The following is a 20000-nucleotide window of genomic DNA, read 5'->3' as shown; positions in this document are numbered from 1 at the left end:
TGTGGCTTTGATCCTTTCTCTCTCTCTCTGTCTGTTTTTTTTTATTCTCTCTCTCGATCTCTCTCTCTTTCTCTCGCTCTCTCTCTCTCTCTCTCTTTCTCTCATTCTTTTTCTCTCTCTCTCTATCTCTCTCTCTTTCTCTCACTCTTACTCTCTCTCTCACACACACTCTTTCTCTCTCTCTCTCTGTCTCTCTCTCTCGCTCTCTCTCTCTCTCTCTGTACAGCAACAGTCACCCTGCTTCAGACACATGTCCTAGCTGAGGGCGCGTAGTCACACGCGATGGCTGCGCCGCTGTGACCTTGCGCGCTCAAACGCACAGCGCTGCCCATTGTTAGTGTAGGCGTCACGCGCTGCGCAGTTTGCCGGCCGGATGATGTGTTGATCGAGCAGAATGCATTATGGGTCATTAGCGCGCCGGTGAGTCAGGCTCGTTTTGATGCGGGTGAATGCAGGGCAGACCATGGAAAGCACACAGCAATAGTGTCGAGAGACGGAGTGATGGTTAACTTCATCTGTTTTGTTTTTTTTTGTAGATGTACCTGTACATCCCTCTGTGTGTATGTGTTCATACATACAATACAGACAGGTGCTGGTGTGTGATTGTGTGTGTCTGTGTGTGTGTGTGTGTGTGCACGTGTTCATACCGTACAATACAGACAGGTGCTTGTGTGTGTGTGTGTGTGTGAGAGAGAGTGTGTGTGTGTGTGTGTGCTTGTCTTGTGTGTTTTCGTGAACGTGTGCTTGAGTCAGTAGACTTGAGTGAGTGAGTGAGTGGGTTGCTGCTGAGAGCGGGGCGTGCGTACGATGCGCTCACTCGCTCCGTAATTAAGAGCTGCTCTGCGGCGGCCGATGTACAGGATTAGATTTAGATAAGCGATCTGGACCGGGGCCCCGGCCCACAGCCCACAGCCCACAGCCAGCAGCCAACAGCCAACAGCCTGAGCAGCCAGCCCTCCGCAGCCCCTCCGCAGCCTCCGCGAGCCGACTTCGAGCTGCTCTCATGTTCCCCATTCACACTAACGAGCCCCGAGTCCCACCGGATCGGAGGAGCAGAAGGCTACGAGCATCTCGGCCTCCGTGCCGTGCCTCCGCCCGGCGTGAGCGCCCAGCAGTCAGATGCCTGGCAGCCCCCGAGCGCCCCCCTCCTCTCCAGCGTGGAGCAGCTACTGTAGCTAGCGCTCAGTCTGTGGGAGTAAGGAGAGATGGGAGACGGGAAACAGAGAGGGTTAAAGCGGAGCGAGAGGCGCAAACGTTCAACCGTTTCCGCGTTTCTGTTTTCGCAAAGGGTGTTATGTTGGAACTGAACTGCTCGCCAATCTGACAGAGATCTATATCCTAACTATGACGTCTTTGCGACACGCCTCTTGAAGCTGACAGGAACTGGTCAAATTTTGCTTCCATAGAGATGTTGCTTCAATGCATTATGTTGCTCTATCTTGTCAGTAATGAAGGATCTTTGATGGGAATGAAGTGGAGATGCGAAATGGGAGATGGGAATGAAGTGGAGATGGGAAATGGGAGATGGGAATGAAGTGGAGATGGGAAATGGGAGATGGGAATGAAGTGGAGAGTGGGAGACAGGCACTGAGAGAGTGGCAGTCGGCACAGGAAAGGTTTTATGAGAGAGCTCTGGACACAAAGCGAGGATAAGGGGAGCTGTAAAAGAAAGGTACCAGAAAACTAGTCATCAGTGTCTTTCGGAAACAGCCATGCTGGTCTTACGAGAGACGGGCCTTAACAACATGAAAATGTCTCATGTCGTTTTTTGTTGTCAGGGGGGCCTTTTAAGTCGCAGGAGGGTGGCATTTCTTCGCCCCTTTGTACGCATGATAAAAGGCTCTGCCATCCAAAGATAGACGCGAGGGCGCGTTGCTGGGAGGGAATCGCCACCATCAACACCGGATGTTTTATCCTGGCGCTGCCACACACCAGTGGGCTTCTTAGTCCCCAGCCTTTTAGCGCCCCGGCTCTTGCCATGCCTTGTCTGCCCATCTCTCTCTCTCTCTCTCTCTCTCTCTCACTGGCTCTCTCTGTCTCTCTGTCTTGCTCTCAATTCTCGTCTTCGTCGTCCTCCTCCTCCTCCTCCTCCTCCTCCTCCTCCTCGGAGCAGCTTGCCTTTGCAGAAACCGGGCCCAGTTTGCCCATGATAAGTTTGTCAAGGTAACGTCTGCGTTTTCCAAAGCGGCGACAGAAGGCCGACGTCCCGGCGGACGCGTCCGGCTGCAGGGAGCCCGCGGGGTGTTTCGCCGCCGCTAGCAGAAGGTGAGAGAGAGAGAGAGAGAGAGAGAGAGGGGGAGAGAGAGAGAGGGAGGGAGGGAGGGAGAGTTGGTCCAGCAAGCCCCCGCGATCCTTTAGGCCCCCGGCAACAGAATGGCCAGGCAGCACCTTGCTGCGGACAGATGGCCAGAGAGGCAGGAACACTGCGACACAATAAAGAAGTTCATAAATAATTATCAAGGCGAGAGAGAGAGAAAAAAAAGAAAAGAAACAAAGAAAGGAAGAGAGGAAGAAAGGGAAGATGGTAAGAGATGGAAATGACATCCCGTATGCGTCCGAGATCAAGACGTTCTTATGCTGTGGCATCGTACCAGCAGGGGGGTTGGACATCTTGTGTGAGGCAGAGAGAGAGGGAGAGGGAGAGAGAGAGAGAAAGAGAGTGAGTGAGTGAGGAGAATGACAAAAAGCTCTGCCTTGCAGTCTGTCGACATCTTTGTAGTGTATTTTGATGGGGATTAGATAATTGTTGTTGATTGTATCGTTTGACCCGCTGCCTCGCTGTGCCACCAGTGAATTGGCTGCCCTTCAAAGCATGGAGGGGGAGGGAGGGGTGAAGTGGCCTCAAGTAGGCTGTGCGGATGGAAAAGGCGGCATGTGTGTGAACTGCGCTGCGCATCTCACATTCCGGCACTGCTCTACTGAGGGGCCAAGTGAAACTATAGGCGAATGGAAGTCGCACTCTTTATTATTTTGAGATCAGCAGCTCGTCTGTGCATTTCATTACTTAGGCATACATGAGTGGCTGTGAACTTGGCACACTCTCACTCACTCTCATACTTTTACACGCACACACACACACACACACACACACACACACACACACACACACACACTCACTCACACACACACACACTCTACACACACACTCTACACACACACACACACACAGACACACACACACACACATAAAGAGAGATCAAAAGAACGACATAATGCCCTAATTTGTGAAGCGATCGTCTGCCTGGAAGTGTCAGCCATAGCACATAGGAATAATATTTCACTCTGGGTGAAGAGAGCCTATATTGCATCTTGCAGGAAAAAACATAGAGGCCATACCTATCCATCCAGCCTGTCACCTCTGTGACCAGTGATAAAGGAGGACTTCATTTTTCATGTTGCAAGTCATCTCTTCAGACGTTTTTTTTTTTTGAAGGGTAATATTTACACTTTAATCAGGAACACTTGATGCAGTCATATTTTACAGGGAGATTGTTTGGATTTAAGTGGGAGGGTCGTTCCATCCGTACAGTAAGAAATGCCAGAGCCCGCACCTCACCCCTATAGTGATTTACGAGCACTTTTATCTCTTTTGTCTCAAAGTGTGGTGTGCACAAACTTGAGCATTAGCAAAAAGCCACTTTAGAGGACCAAGCTGTTCCGGACTTGTAAATGAGGATCCCCCCAACGCACACACAGTGGGTGCCAAATTTCCTGAAAGATGGTCGCAGTAAAACCGGTGACATTTATCACCCTCCTCTGGTCCATGCATTCGGCTTCATCAGCTTTATCAGCACAGCGTATTGTGTGCGCCTATAGGGCTACGTTTAGGACCTCGTTTACAATGGCATTTGCATTAGGGGATCATGAATGTTTTGCCTCGTCCTAAAGTTTCCGTATTAAACGACTCGAGAATGTAGCAGTGCTTGCAGCTCAGAGAGTCCAGCAGAGGCGAGTCGGTATACCGCGGTCCTCCTGACAATGATGAGGGAGCGCACGGACATTTACTTGTTGGGCAGACACTCTGTCCGAAACTTAAGCGCAGTGCAGACGTACGCGCGGCTGTGGCGTTCTCAGCAAAATGGTTCCATCAATTTCTCTACAGGACCACCACAACAAAAAGTTCTCTCAAAAATTAGCCAGTGGGTATTCTCAGCGGCGATGTAGAACTAATGTAACTGAAAATCTACCACTTCCCGGTCGTTAAGCCGGGCTCTTGAGTTTTTTTTGTCAAGAGGGCTGCTGTTGGATATTTTCTCTGCCACTGTGTTATTGAACGCCCCGATGTAATGGAAGGGCTAATGCCTCCGTGCGGTTTCAGATCGTTTTCACGAGTCACGTTCGCCTCGCGGGCTCAGCGCCGGTTTTGCCGTATCCACGGAGGGTGGCACTATGAAATATTTACTCTTGCGGTGGCTTAATGGGATTGCTGTTTGAACATTCCATCTGATGGGAGGACTAAAGTCATGCGCGGCGGTAGCGCTCCTCGCTAGCACGTCCTCCCCCGCGCGCTCAGATTAAAACCTGGCGCCGATCAGCGGTCGCACACTCACTCGCTCACTCGCTCGCTCGCTCGCTCTCTCTCGCCACATTCGTGCACAAGTCCCTGCGCTCTCCCTCCATGACTTGGCATGGTTTCTGCTCAGGCCGAGGTATTTCGATCTTTTCCCTGCGGTGGCCCTGTCTTAGTGGTTCTCCTTTCACACCGTGACTCGGGCTGGCGCGCGGACGGACTCCCAGTCCTCCTGAAAAACCTGGCCCACTTTGCACTTTTGTTCTCACTCTTTGCACCGTTTGTCTCATTTACACACACTCACACACAACACACACACACACACACACACACACACATTTATACTGTATGTCTAATCAATGCACACATACAGCAACATGCAGTACATTGCAGGATGTTGGCTGTTTTATTCTGAGAGGACTGTGTTGTGTGTAACACTAGAAACTTGTCCAGTGACTCTCGCCTGTTTACTCTGTGACAGTTTAGTGTCAGAAGGTGTCCGAAGCGTTTCTTTCCCAGTAAGCATTTTGGACACGGAATGTCCTCTGCATGATTGATTACAGGGGATTCACAGTTCAGTGCAGAGAGAAATTAATGATCCGTTAATTCAGCATGTCGTAGGTGTCCATTTGAATGAAGTGACCCATAGAATCTGAGCAGAAACTACAACTCTCTCTGTCTATCTCTCGCTCTCTCTCTCACACACACACACACACACACACACACAGACATACACACACACACACACGTCACAAACCCATTGTCATCACATTAATTCACCCAAACCCGTAGTCATCACATTAATTCTCCCATGTGCTCATGTGTTTTGTTTGGCTTTTGTCTCAGTTCTTTGTTTGTTTGCTCGTTTTCTCCATCATCCATTTCATGACCACCATGTTCATCTCTATCCCTTTGTTGTTTTTTCATCTACCCCCCTCTCTTCATCCTCCTCTCCTATGGCGCAGTGACCACCAGCATCGTCTGAAGGAGACAGCGTGCAGGTAGGGGGTCTCTCTCTGTGTTCAGCAGCCCGTCAGATGCTAATCAAAGCTGGCTGCATTTCCCCACAAGCTTCCCTCCAATCGCCTCCCCCCCCCCCCCCCACCCCTCTCCCCAAGCACCAAATCTCCATTCCCCCGGCTAATTAGGGAACATGGGTCCGCTTTTTAAAAAATTGCACCAACAAACAGCCACGAACAGCGTATATTTAATTTGCTCTGTTTCAAACGTGGCAGCGTGTTGATTGCCGCTTTTCAAATCCTTTACCTGATTAAAAAATGAATTCAATCTGCTCAATCAGCGGTGGTGGTGATTGCTGGCTAACAGCTTGATGTGTTGTGACAGTCTGATCCCATTAATCAGCAGGAGGGGGAGCCTGGACTGTGTTTGTTTTTTTGTTTTTGTCTTTAATGATTTCTTTGCACTGGTCAATCGAGCCCTCATTATCTGCCTTATCTACAAGTGAAAATAGTTGTTGTTATATTGGTAACTACGGTTTTGGACATCTTGACAAACACTGGATTTGTCCACATTGGATGTGTTGCTCCCTATGAATGGGTGTGGACAGAAGTTCTCGATGCCGGTCCCCACTTTCCATTGTGCTGTGATATGGGTAGTGCTAGTAGTTTTCAGTTCTAGTGTCTTTTTAGGATGTCCTTCTCACACATACCGGCTACACACTGAGTGCAACACACTCAGGACCCAACGAGCCCTTGAGATGTTTACCTTTTTCTTGATAGTGGTTTCCCCTTTTTCTTTCCTTTCGAGTGTGCTTCGCCATTTTGTTTGCAATCTGTATACTCTCTGCTTTTAGGCTGAATGCCGTGGGGATGGTGCATTAGCCTCCTCTGGCTGGGGTCAGCCCTTGTGAGTGCTCGTCTCTAGTTTTTCCGGATCTTTCCGTCACTCCTGCGGCGCCGGGTGAAGGGCGGCGGTGGCGTGAGGCGCATGTGAGGTCTTGCTCTCGCCCTGCCGACGCCGCGGTCCCCTAAAGCCATTAATGAAGTCGCCATCTGTTTCATTAATTCACCCAAAAGACCCCCGCTGGTCCATTTCACAGAAAGCACCTTTGCCAAGGTTCTGCCTTTTTATATCTATTGATTCACATTGTTTTGCCCCACCCCTATCCACTCCCTTGGCACAGCACAGCACAGGTAAAGGTAGAACAACAACAACAATAAACAACAACAGTGGGGGTAAATCGATGATGGTGTAATGAGGGTAACACCGACACCCGCGCACGTCACGCTGAAGGGCAGGTATCTCGACGTCGCCGTGGTGACACCTGAGCTCCGCCTGCTCTGTCCCTGTGAAATCCACTGTAAGTTCTTGCGTCAACTCCGAATGCGAGACATCAAAAACAAAAAAGCTGTCTGCACCCCCCCCCCCCCCCTCCCCCCATCCACCTCCCTCCCCCCCATCCACCCTTTCTCGGTTGTGCATTTTTTTGTTTGTTTGTTTATTTATTTATTGGGTGGGTGGAAGACTTGTCAATGGGTGGTGTAAACATTAGTGACACGATGTGAAAGTGCAGGAGATGAAGTGGGGCGACGTGGGGCGAGGTGGCAGCCACACGAGGACTGCAGAAAGGATTCAAATGGGCTCTTTTCTCCCATGAATGTCAGCGTCAAGGTCAGGTGGCACCTCGCCGTCCGTTCTGACGGCCCGAGAATGCTTAGAGATTCTGGGGGGAGGACAAACAGAGACTCACTGCCGCATTGTGGAGAAGGGAGTACTGAAGCATGTGGATTTGGTGTGCAGCTGCTGTAAGCCCCCTTGGTTCAGCACAGAAGCTCAAAGAATGACCCGAGAGAGAATTGTGAATTCAGTCGACAAGGGAGTTCTGACCTGTATACAAATGCGTGTGGAAAAGGAGGGGGAAAAAAATGAAAAGTCATAAATTAGTCAAAACAACCACTCGGAAATACCAAAGTGATGCTGAGGGAAATATGTCTCTCGACAGTTTCCAGGGAAACAGGCTCATTAACTTGATAGATGGTCCATGTGTTCTCACTCGGAGTGTGTGTATTGCTCTCACTGCTGATTTCTACGGCGATACTCATCTACCCGTCCCGCTTAATATCGAGAATGTCTGAAAAACGGACATTTTCCCATTACCAGAGCAAATGAGCTATCGCTAACGCTAATAATTCTTCCCATCTTTGAAATGGCTCCTGTTTAGTTTAGTTTCATTCTGGGATCAGCTTATCAGTCTGAGTACTTGTGCGCAATCTGACTGGCAGCCAGGGCCTCTGAGTATGAGTGTGTATGAGTGTGTGTGTGTGTGTGTGGAATTTTTTGCCCAACATCTCATTTCCTCATAAACAACCCTCCCCCTGATGACACTCCATAGCCTGCCAAGTGGCTCTCTCTTATCCTTCAGAATGCCTCCTTCCCCTGTCGTCAAGGCTACAGGTGGAGTGGAGTCGGACAGCGACTGGTGGTTGGGGCCGAGGGCGGAGAGGGTGGCGGGAGCAGAAGGTGTGTGTGTGTGTGTGTGTTGGTGGGGGGGGGGGGGGGGGGATTGTCGGAGTAGTGAGGGGGTGTCTGCTGTCTGGTTTGCTGAACTAAAAACTTTGTGACTGACAGATAACGTGATGGATTATTAAGCAGCCTGCAGGGCATTGTCTATTCCTGGAGTGCTTAGTTAAGGGTTGTAACGGCCAGGCCGGCCCTGTTTGAGCTGAGCAGAGCGAGTGAAGGGGCTTCATCTGATTAGGACACCATCCCTGCTTGCTGACGCGTCTGTCTGTCTACATACTGTATCTGCCCTCCTACAGTACCTATCTCTATCTCTCTCTTCATTTCCATATCTCAATTTCTTCCATCACTCTCTCTCTTTCTTTTGCTTTCTCCCTCTCTCCCTCTCTCTCTCTCTCTCTCTCTCTCTCTCTCTCTTCTCTCTCTCTCTCTCTCTCTCTCTTTTCTCTCTCTCTATGTATATGTAGTTGTGTAGAGCAAGTCAGGGCGCAAGTGCTTTTTCTTCTCTGCAGAGGGAAGGAAATGAAAAGCGCTCTGCATTAATCATTCAGACGACGCCCTTACGAGTAATTGATTTGATGTGGGTTGTTAAGATTGCCCACTCTACCACAGTCCAATAAAATGAGCCGCAGAAGGAGACAGCCGGCCTAGAAAAAGACACGATGGGAGAGTGTGTGTGTGTGTGTGTATGTATGTAAGAAACCAAAGAAAGTGTAAAAAGCTGTGAATTCGATTGTTAAAAATCATACTGTACCCCACCCCACACACACACACTCTCCCTACTTATTGTGAGTGTAGTGCAGACGGTGAAGTGAAGCGGTTAGGTGTTGCTGGGTCAGGGCTTCAGGGTTCCCATTTCGACTGTCTGCCGGAGAGACGCGGTTACAGAGCCCACAGACTCCACGCTAGCCACTCGTGTGGGTGAGCTAATTAGGCGAAATTGTAAATCTCAACTTCAATGATACTTTAAATGCGTGTTCCCGTGGAATACTGACTCATTAAGCAATTACTCTTAATCAACAGCTTTCAATGGATGACTGGAGGAGAGCTTAATTGCGACATTTGTAAGAGGAAAGAACGTCTCGTTTAGACAAAAAAAAGCGGTGACTGGGAAAGACACCCCCCACCCCCCCCATCCTTGTTACCGCCGGTGAACAAAACTGGTGATCCAGCATTCGGCATGCGAGGATGAGGATGAGGACGAGGACGAGGACGAAGGATTGTGGTAGCGATGGCTGCTGCGCGGCCTCTGCAGTGTGACGCACGCACGCACGCCGTTCCCCGCGAGCAGACGCAGCGCAGCATGAAGACGGAGCTTTGCGCCCCGCGCACATATATTACCGCCGCGCCGCGCTTTTTCCCCCGGAATCTGGCCTAGTTGCTCAGCGGCAGCAGCAGCAGCAGCTCTGTGGAAGCGTGGCAGTTGGAGCTTTATCAGAGGAGAGCCAGGCGAGCTGGGACACCTGCCTCCATATGGGTCCCGTTTAAGGCCCCATCTGGGCCCCCACTCGCCATCCACTGCGAAAAGGTGTCGAAATCTCCGACTTCCATCTCCGTCACGCGGGTCGCCCTGCACTCTCGCCGGGGCCGCGTTAATCCCCTTCATCTGGACAAGCGCACGCGCTAACCTTTATCCACACGCTAGATCCCCTTGGTTACAGATCGAAATGGATATAAACGCTGTGTTATGAAACACAGATTAAACTGGCCTTTGAAAGCAGATTCTATATATAGCTATACACGGATAAATATACTGTATATAAATGTGTAGTGTACTAGGGTGGGTGAGAGAGGGACAGTACACACACACACACATACACTCAGTGGCCCAGGCTGCATCAGAATACACACACACACACAAACACACACACACACACACACACGCACACACACTCTCTCAGTGGCCCAGGCTGCATCAAACAGAGGACATGGGATCAATGGCCTTCACCTTGAAGCAGTCTCCTGGGAGGTCATGTGAGGGTTCTGCGGTCCCTCTCTCTCACACACATCTACTGCACTTCATCACGCTCGCTATTTTCACATGAACCCATTCAGGTATGAAATGGTTTTCATGATAATGTTTAGCGGGGAGCCGCTGGTCTCGCAGCACTTTCAGATGGCCTGGATCGCGTGTGCTAAAGTGGGCAAGAGGGGCAGGAGAGGGAGAGCGATCTGCCTGCCTGCCTGGACTGGTGCAGTGGTTGTTGTCAAAGGGAACTATAGAAAGAGCTCCCTCTAGTGGAGAGGTTTCAGCTCTCAATAAAAACACCTCATATCTCTGTCTGTCTAAACAGTGTATTATTCTCGCTCTGCCTGACTCCTTTTTCTCCCTAAATACCCTCCCCTCTCTGTAGCACACAAATGGACTCTCTCTTTTTCTCTCTCTCTTTCTCTCTTTCTCTCTCTCTCTCTCTCTTTCTCTCCCTATGTGGTTTCCTAAAGGTGAACTCGGGAAACGTGAGGAGGTTTCACTGTGCAAATAAACCCCAGAGCATTAACTATTCATTAGCTTGTATTGTAGGCAATAAATAATTTTGCGACAGTTAAGGCCAGAGAATAAAGCAACGCAACTCGCTGTCTCTCTCTGACTGCTGACGTAGGTTAGCGCTCTCGCACAGATACCTTTTCAAAAAGTCTCTTGAAAGGTCAGAGCTCCCGAGCGAATGCAATGGCATATTGTTTTGCTCTTAATTAAGGGGGGAAAGCACATTAAAAAGGACTCACCAAATGGACCTAGAGTTTTTTTTCTTCCACATCACTCTATTAACCACAGTTATTTTTACCCCCCCCCCCCCCACCCCCCCACACACACACACACACACACAAAATGAGAACTCATTAGCTCAGACAGACAGAAACCATTGCACATGGAACAAAGTTGATACGCTGCACTTACCATGATAATTTACGCACTATAATACGTCGATGATGGGACTTTTTTTTTTCTTTTTTTTTTTCCAAGCGTCTTTTTAATTGAAAAACTAGTGCAATCTGTGCATTCTTCAAAAGGGAGATTTCGGAGGTTGTTCATTTGTGAGAATAGGCTGGATTTAGAAATTAATTAGCCCTTCCATTATCCTCTGGACGACAGGCAGTAAGTAGCGTGAGTAGGGCAGGGAAGGGAAGCTGCGGAGGGGCTGCGGAGCTGCAGCTGCTCGTTCGGCCCGGCCTCGCCTCGCAGAGCAGAGCAGAGCAGAGCAGAGCAGAGCAGAGCAGAGCAGAGCCATGTGAGGGGGCACATGTGACTGGCTCATCATCTCCGGAGCTTTTGGACGTAGGCTGTTTTGTCCCGAGACCTGTGTGTGTGTGTGTGTGTGTGTGTGTGTGTGTGTGTGTGTGTGTGTGTGTGTGTGTGTGTGTGTGTGTGTGTGTGTGTGTGTGTGTGTGTGTGTGTGTGTGTGTGTGTGTGTGTGTGTGTGTATACAGGGGATAGCCTTTCTGAGCTTGTAAAGAGCCGCGGCTGCCAGAGTGGATCATATCCGAGTCCGTCGGCAAACAGGCCAGAGTCACCCCAGGGCCCTGCGGCGTAAATCACTCAAGGATACAGGTGCTTGGATCTGGGGTCTCTTGTGATCACAGAGGGACCGACAGACAGACAGACAGGATTCAGATCAGAGGGGGCAGGAAACTCTAGATCAAGACAGAAACTTTGGGAGGCTCTGTGGATATGAAGTGCCCGGTCGAAATCAGGGCGCCATAAGCCAAAGAGGAAAGTGGAGCACACACACACACACACACACAGAGACAGAGAGAGAGATGGTCTGGTTTTCTCAAACATACCCACTCTGAAGAGGCGGGCAACTGCTTGCTTTTTCGAGAATTTATTCTCTTGGACAAAATGTTGTGCTTTGGATACTCCAGCAGCCAGCAGCCTGGAGAGAGATGTTGTTTAGCCTGATGTTTCCTGATGTTTCTTTTCATGCTTTTGCTTACAGACATAAAACGTCCCAAGCCAAAGATATTTACTCGCTACTTGATACGCCCCGTGTCGCGCGATGCAAAAAGCAATTAAGGCGCTGTGCATCGGAGTAGGGCAGAGTGTGGCAAATTAGCAACCGGCTATCTGATTAGCTGCCAGGCAATGAAGGACTCGGGGACCGACGATGAAAAAAGGTTGAGGAAGTGGAAGATATGAGAATCCCGAGCTCACGAGTATCATTGGTGGCATTTGTTTTCGCTCATAGGCGATCATCTCTGGAGAGGAGAGGCTGTAAGAACAGATTAAATATGTGCCGTACCGTTGCATGGGAAAAGCTCCCTTTACAAGATTGCACACACGGCAACGCCGCAAATTGCTTTTTTATTGCTGAAGATGGGTTAAGGTTCCGGCACATGGCTTTCATTATACGCCGAATATTTCTCCACGTAATTTGCCGCTGTCTGTCTCTCACCGGAGTTGATCACACGTACGGCGGATTCGATATTGTCTACCTCCGGACACAAAACAAGTAAACACAAACACTATAAAGCTTGTTTAACCTCAATTTAGTTACTCATAGTGCTCATTAAAAGAAGTGTCTGCGCAGGGAGAAAACGAACTGCAAAACAGCGTTGGAATTACAGAAGGCAAATAAAATCAAAAGGAAGTGGAATTAGTGTGACTCTCTCCTTCTGCTTCCTGTAAGTAAATTACGCAGAGGACAGACGGCCTTAAATAGAGGCTAGCGGACTGGTGCCAGCTAACCGATATGGGCGCACTTGCCCAGTCAGCGCTCCAAATGTGGGCATTTTGCATGGCAGGGTGTTTCTGTTAGGTGTACAATTATAGCGCTTGGCCTGGGCAAGCCGTGTGTGTGAATGTGTGTGTGTGAACGTGTGTGTGTTTGTGTGTGCATATGCACGAGGAGCCTGCATCGGCGAGCGGCTTGGATTGCGTAAGGACTCGAAGGCTGCCAGTTCACGTGAGCCTCTCTCAGCCTTCTCGTCCTCAACAGGCCTCCAGGGGGTCAGAGGCTGCCTCTGTGCTAATTGATGCAGTGGCCATGTGTGTGTGTGTGTGTGTGTGTGAGAGAAAGAGAGAGTGTGTGTGAGAGAAAGACAGGAAAAGAGACATGCGACCTTAACCTTCACCCTAAACTTGTGCTTTGTGTGTCTGATCCTACATATCTAGGCATGACAGTATTTCGGTATTGCATACAGTATGTACACATATTTGTGTGCCTCTGTTTGTAAGGATGACTGCACAACTGTGCGTGCTGTACAGTGTGTGTGTTCTGTATGTGTGTGCTGTACGTGTGTTCATACATGCAGCTGTCTTTCATGTCGAGTGTAGCAGGTGCACCCAAAGGGCCCTTCATGAAAACAGGCAGAATAGGCTGGCACAATGCCCCATGTAGAGGGGTATCCATCAACCTCCAGCTCCCTTCCATGCCCAAGTCCCTCCCCCCCCGCCCACCCCCCGCCCGTCCTGCCGCACGGAGCAGACTAGTTCAGGGACCGGTTTCTCCGCCGCTGGACAGATTCAGGACACCTCAGGTTCATTAGTCAAAGCAAAGTAGGGCAGGTGCCGTGCAAGAGCCCAACTTCCTCTACCCTTCCTGTGCTCTGCTCTCCCCTGGCCTGTCCTCTCCTCTCACGTCTGTCATCTCCCCTCTCCTCTCACTGGTCTCTCTCTCTCTTCTCCTACATCTCCATCTCATCCCTCTGCTCTCCTCCTCCTCCTCCTCCTCCTCCTCCTCCTACTCTCTTCTTGTATTCCATGATATTCACAACATTTTCGTTTCTCCTTTCCCAATTTCTTCACCACTCACTACTCCCCTCTTAATATCCCTCGTCTGTTATCTTTTACTTTTTTTACACTCCTTCCTCTGTACTTTTTTTTTTTTCTACCCCCTTCCCCTAATACTTTTCTCCTGCGGGAGCAGCTTGTGAGTTGTGTAACACGAGGAGACAGAGAATACAGTAGTCCTGCCCAGGCTGACACGCAAATGAATAAAGAGCTGCTGGAGAAGTCCAGAGAAGACAACACTTAGGTGGGAGGTGAACTATCCACCCACTCCCCAATTACAACAAAATCGCTAAAGAGCCTTCTCCTTGACGAATATGAAACTTGTGTCCTTGGGCCGAGGCTCTTCTTCCTGCCACCCACCCCCCCACCCCCCCACCCTCTTTTCCACCTTCGTACTGGGCAGAGCGCCGCCAGGGTGGCATTTGCCATTTTCCGCCACTGCCTCCTGTGTATATTTTAATATTTTATTTTGTGGATGCAGGGATCTAGCCTCTGAATTTGATCTAACACAATTTACTGCAACATTAATGAAAGAAAAGAATACATGAATACTAACAACACTTTCTTTTGGAATGTGCGCACTCTAAATGGCCTTGAGGCAGATAGTAAGAATATTGTGCAGACAAATATGGAAAATGAATATTCAGTGGTAACATAAAATCTGATAAGCATAAATTGCCTGTTTTTTTCTTTCTTTCTTTTTACCCACGCCTTATGTGGTCCTGCAGATATGACAGCCCACCCACACAGCTTTTTTTTTTTTTTTTATCAGTACCGCTGGAGGAAATGTACCCTCTAATTGTATGCAGTTTGCATGTTGCCAGTATCAAGGAAAGGTGACCTTAAATTCTCTCATGAAAGATAGTGCCAGCCGACATTAGCCTGGGTGACCTAAGTGCCGTAACTGCCTTGGTGTCCTGAGGGCTAGACCACTACACTCTGTAATGCATGCCCAAATATGATCAGGCTCGAAAAATCGATGACTCACGGTTGCATTTGGATCTGGCATCGAATTAAGTTGCGAAGCTCTACAGCACACGGAATTTATTCAAATCTTTATTTATGTTTTTTTTTTTTTTTTTTTAAATGTCTGTGCCATATGAAATGAAACACTCTGTAGTCATAACACAGATGGCTCATTACTTCTGCACTGGTACAAATCTAACTCATTTGAAATATGTCAGGCATGTGGACATCATTAGCTGCCCTGTCCTGCCCCCAAATAAGGTAGGCTGTTAGCAGCTCAAGCCATTGTCGTTTGTCATTTAGGTAGCACTATTTTTATCATTAGTTTATCCCTGGCTTTTGCGGCAGCATTTTTTTATTAAATTTTTTTAACTTAGCAGCATAAAATGAGAGCACGGGTTTCTTTGAAAAAGTGAGCCAGTGATGTATGGCAACCTGCAGTCAGCTCACACGTAGCACGGTCCTGGACGAGCCCCCAACTGCCCATCAGAGCTGCTGCTGCTGCTGCTGCTGCAGTGACGGCCGTGGTGGCAGCACCCAGACTCGGGTTGCGCTGTCCACTCCCCCCCCCCCCCCCCCTCCATGCGTCCTGCAGCCGCGCTCCCTCTGCAGGCTGTCACAGAACACAATAGAGGTAATTAATGAGGGCTACCGTTTCCCCTCCCTTCTCCTTCACCGCCCACCCCCCCCCCCCCCCCCCCCCCCCACCTCTCCTCCTCTCTCTCCATGCTCAACGGAATTGACACGAGACGGGCAGCGGGGGCCCCGTGCGGCTAAGCCCCAAGGCAAAGCTGACATGAGACGGCCGGCAGGAGGGGCAGGCGTCGTTCGCTTGTCTCGCGAGCCGGAGTTGGATGGTCGGCCGGGAGTGACATGTGACAGCTCCGCTCTCACAGCCGTGAAGGACGTGGCAGTTTCATGCTCTCTTTTTCCCTGGTCGTTTTTTTCCCTCCCCCTTCTCCATTCCTCTGTCTCTCTCCCTCTCTCTCTCTCTCCCTCTCTCTCTCTCTCTCTCTCTCTCAGTCTCACTCATTCTTTCCCTCTCTCTTCTCACACTCACTTTCTCTCTGTGTTTCTCCCTCTCCTCCTCTGGAAAGCGTTGCACTGATGAAACTGCCAGTGTGAATGCACAATGAGCAATGAGAATTGCTCAGTACAGCTTCAGCTTTTGTCATAGAATTGCTCAAAGGAGGCTGAATGTTTTCTAATGGTTCATTGAATTGCAGCAACATGTCTCCGTTTACCTCTGACAGAATGAGAGGTTTTTAACCAGCCGAGCTACAGGATGGTTGTATAGCAGAGGCAACCATTATTTTATTCACTAGCAATCACTACCGCAAAAAAATGCATTGTCTTTTACAAAGCATACATCGCAAACGCTGGTACAACGACAGTAAAGTCTAAACTCAGTCGTACCTCACAATGCTTCTGTTGCCCTCTTAGTTGTACACAGTGGCTAATTATGCCTTTCTGCCACTCGTGATACTGGCCCGTGTTTGGACAGTGAGTGGGAGGCCCCGGATGTAAACAGGAGCTGCACTGGCAGGAACCCTTGCTGGTCTGTAGCCCTTGGTGTGAGCAGTGGAGCAGAGTGAGGGCAACCCTTTAGCTATCCATGCACTATTAATGAAAGACCCAAGGCTATTGCCGCGCGGTCCTCTGTCTCTCTCTCCCCCCAAAGCCAGACAGATTATGGTGGAAATGGAGTGTGTCGTGGATGCCGGATAATCGGCTGTTGTGTACCCGCAGCCATCAGTTTTACCAGGGGGAATCGATTCCGAATGAAAATGTTACCGTACTGTCTCAGTCTGTTATTTATATATGAGAGAAATTGAACATTCTGAGAGGGCCTCTCACCGGACAAAAAGAAAAAAAAAAGTTGATGAAATCAAGACCGCAGAAGAGTCTAGCCTTATATTTGGCGGAGCGAAACTGAAACTTGCAATGGGCTTATTAAAAAGTAATTGTAGAAATTGGTTTTGAGACCACCTCATTCCGAAAATTCACGACAAAAGAAGCTCATCAGGAATTCAGCCGCATGAGTGACCGAGAGTAGTGCCTACGGTCTGGGTTTACCCAGCTCGCTGCTCCTGGTTGCTACGCTCCGTCCAGCTGTTGACCCCCCTTAAGGCTTGAGAGGGTTTTCATGTAGCACATCCCCCCCCCCCCCAAGACACACACACACACACACACTTCAAAATCCCAGGCCCCCGCTTAAGCTCAGCATCGATATCTCAGTCTGATGCTGCGAGCGGTTTGTCCCCCCGTGCTCTTGTCACACCTGACAGCAACGTCAGGGACCTGCTTGCTGGAGGAGGTCGTCACATCGATTTTCTTTTTTTGGGGGGGGGGTGGGTGGGGGGGAGAGAAGCGATCAGCAAGGCTCTCTGATAACGGGATGAAGGGATGACAGCGCGCCTGGTTTAGCTCTTCTCTGAGGACTGTCACGGTGGATGTCAGAGGAGCTGTGCACAAACAGCCAGCCCCTGTGGGGAGTCAGGAGTTCTGGGGCTTGTGAGTCACTTTAAACCCTACAACCTAATCCAACTGTCCTTGCCCCTCCTACACCAACCCCCAACCCCCCCCCCCCCTTCCCCCCCAATACCTAGCCTAGGCTTGATTAGTTGGGATGGAAGGTGGGACACAATGCTGGAATCACCTCGGGGCTATTCATACACTATGAAGAGAAGTCGATTCGCCCTCTCTCTCGTCTGTCAGGATGGATATCGACTGCGTTTTAAAAGAATAGAAAGAGGCAATGTGCCTGGGCGCTCTTGATTAGGCGCCGCGCGGCTGTTTGTGTGTGCTTTTCCGTCACGGTGATTGCACACCATCCAGCCCCTCAGCCATGTCTCACATCCCTTTCCATTATAGCGTGTCAGAGCCATGTTGGGTAAGAACTGTCGTGCCGTCGTCGCGGCGGCAGCGTTTGTACTACGGGCACGGTTCGAAGCCTCCGATACCCCCCCTGCCACCCCCCCAACCCCATCCCCAACTCACCAAAAGCACCCACAGCAGCAGCTGCTGTTTTTTGTGCAAATGACACACTAGCAGCTGTAAGACTATCGCGAGCCTCTCAAGACATCTACAGATACTATCTGATAGAAACTCAATTTATGAGCACCCCGCGCTGCTCTTTTCCTCTCCCCTTTTTTTTGGTCGCCGCGGCTCTCCCTTTTTTATACGCCTCTTGATATATATTTTCCTTATTGTTTATCCAGGTCTTGTGCTGTCAGGGAGAACAGAGCGGGCTCCGTAAAGCATCTTATCTTCCCCCAAAGCTGACAGCTGTGTGAGGGGTGCAGTAGGCGCGGGTTCTTTGATGTGAAGGGGGGGGGGGGGGGGCTGTTCCGCACATCAAATCTCTGCTCCATCAGGCCTCATCATCAGGCAACAAGCCTCATCTCTTCTTCTTTCTTTTCTTCTCCTCTCCTCTATAGTCTTTTCTTCTTTTCTTTTCTCTTTTTCCTCTTAATGAAGAGACTTCAGGAAATACGCTCTCTCTCTCTCTCCTCTCTCTTTTTCTCTCTCATTATCGCTTTCTGTCTCTCTCTCTAGCTCGCTCTCTCCCTCCCAAGGTTGTCTGCCAGCCACTGTTTTGCTCTCTCACTCTTTCATCCTCTCACTCCTGTTTGGTCTTTACATTTATCTCTGTCTTGTCTGTCACCATATAAAGCTTTCCGTTCCATCTCCCTCTCCCTCTCTTTCTTATCTTAAAGTCTCTCCATCTCGCCTTTAGATCTAGTCTATACAGGTAGACAGTCACTCCTTCTTTCCTGATACTTGCCTAATCTCTCTCTCTCTCTCTCTCTCTCTCTCTCTCTCTCTCTCTCTCTCTCTTTCTTCCCTCTCTCAGCCCTCCTCTTGATCTGCTATGCTCCAGTGTTGCATGGCATGCCAGTTTTAAGGGGAATGCCAGACTGACGATTATTTGCATAAGGCCCCATTTGTAGTCTTTACAGGCAGCCTGTGATAAAGAGTCTGCCTATTCATCTAGTTTTTCCGCCCTTTACTGCGCCCCCTCTTTGTATGGCTGGTCATCTAGCTTGCTTTTTATCAGAAAACAATTTCCAGCGCAGTGGGCGCAATTTTTTGTTTACCGCTGTGATCCACTTGTCAAACGGAACCTGCTGGAACAGAACCGTCTCGCCCAGTGGAACGGAGAGGAACGCTGTCGCGGCTCAGACGGTTTTTTTTTTACTTCACAGAGTGGCGGACCATGTTGTCCCTCCCCCGCTGTGTGACTTGACTTGACTGACTGAGACATCGGCGGTTTGACATTGCGGAAAGCGGTGGAGGAAGCGGTGGCAGATATGCCGTGGCGCTCCCCCCACCCCCCCCCACCCAACCCCCCAGTCCTTGAGCTAATAATCCATTCTTTTTTGTGTGTCAAGGTTGTTTGCTTAGAAATTCTCACCGCATTTTCCCCACCCTGCCCCTTAAATGATCCGCCGCTGCCAACCCCGCCGTCACCGACTCTGTTCAGCTAGCTGCAAAGGCAAAAGAATTACCCTGCGTTCAAAATCTTTATTGAAGGGCTCTCTCTCTCTTTCAGCGCTCCTCTCTTCTCTTCTCTTCTCTTCTCTTCTCTTCTCTCTATCCTTTTGCCGCCCTTTTATATTCCCCGCACAAAATGCTGTAGAAAGAGAAACGTTCTCAGAGCGGCATTTCATCATACACATTTCAGAGTTTGTTCCGGCACAAAGCTGAGCGTTTTTTCTCCCCCATTGAAGTGCGGGTGTTCAACACCCATAACTTATGCATGATTGCGGGAAAAAGTAAACAGCCATACATAGTCAGGGAGGCCTGGGAGAGAAGTATGTTCTGTATGTGCCTCCAAAACACAAATTTTATTCTTTCATTTTGCCCGGGGAGTGATGTTTGCTCAGGAGTGTCCGATAAGTGCCCTCCTCTCTACCTCCGCCTCTCTACCTCCACCACCCCCGCCACCGCTACTGCTACCGCTACCGCCTCCACCCACAAACCCGCGGCGCTAAAAAGAACCCCCTCGCACATGTAGTGTCTGTTGGAGGTTATTTGTGGTGATAAATAACCCAGAGTGGAGTGGAGTACCCATTGTGTTGGCCATCATCTATCAGGCAACCAGGCAGGCAGGCAGGCAGGCAGGCAGGCACTGCAGCGGAGAGCGGAGTGGGCACCGCTAGCTCGTCCTCATCCCGCCTCTGCTCGCAACAACCACAGGCCTGCCACATTCCACCAGCCTGTGTAGGTGTCCTGAAGTGTTCCTGTCAGAAAGAGGGAGAGCGGGAGGGGAGGAGAGAGAGGGAGAGGGAGGAAGGGAGGGAGGGAGGGGAG

The 20000-nt window shown here is 49.9% G+C and overlaps 1 protein-coding gene across 2 annotated transcripts in view; it reads left to right on the top strand.

Moving 5' to 3' along the window:
* Nucleotides 1–20000, top strand: part of ccser1 (coiled-coil serine-rich protein 1) — an 81245-nt gene that overhangs the window by 57408 nt on the left and 3837 nt on the right. The window contains exon 10 of one of the 2 annotated variants that reach the window (XM_062542972.1): nucleotides 5476–5511. The exons of the other annotated variant lie outside the window; for it this stretch is intronic. Within the exon in view, the coding sequence (XP_062398956.1) occupies nucleotides 5476–5478 (3 nt within the window). The 3' untranslated portion in view covers nucleotides 5479–5511. The remainder of the gene's footprint in view (nucleotides 1–5475; nucleotides 5512–20000) is intronic. 2 annotated transcript variants of the gene reach the window in all.

This window comes from Sardina pilchardus, chromosome 8 (genome assembly GCF_963854185.1).
Source record: "Sardina pilchardus chromosome 8, fSarPil1.1, whole genome shotgun sequence".
NCBI classification, from domain to species: domain Eukaryota; kingdom Metazoa; phylum Chordata; class Actinopteri; order Clupeiformes; family Clupeidae; genus Sardina; species Sardina pilchardus.
Note: the sequence above shows the minus strand (reverse complement) of the source record. Positions and strands in the feature narration are given on the sequence as shown.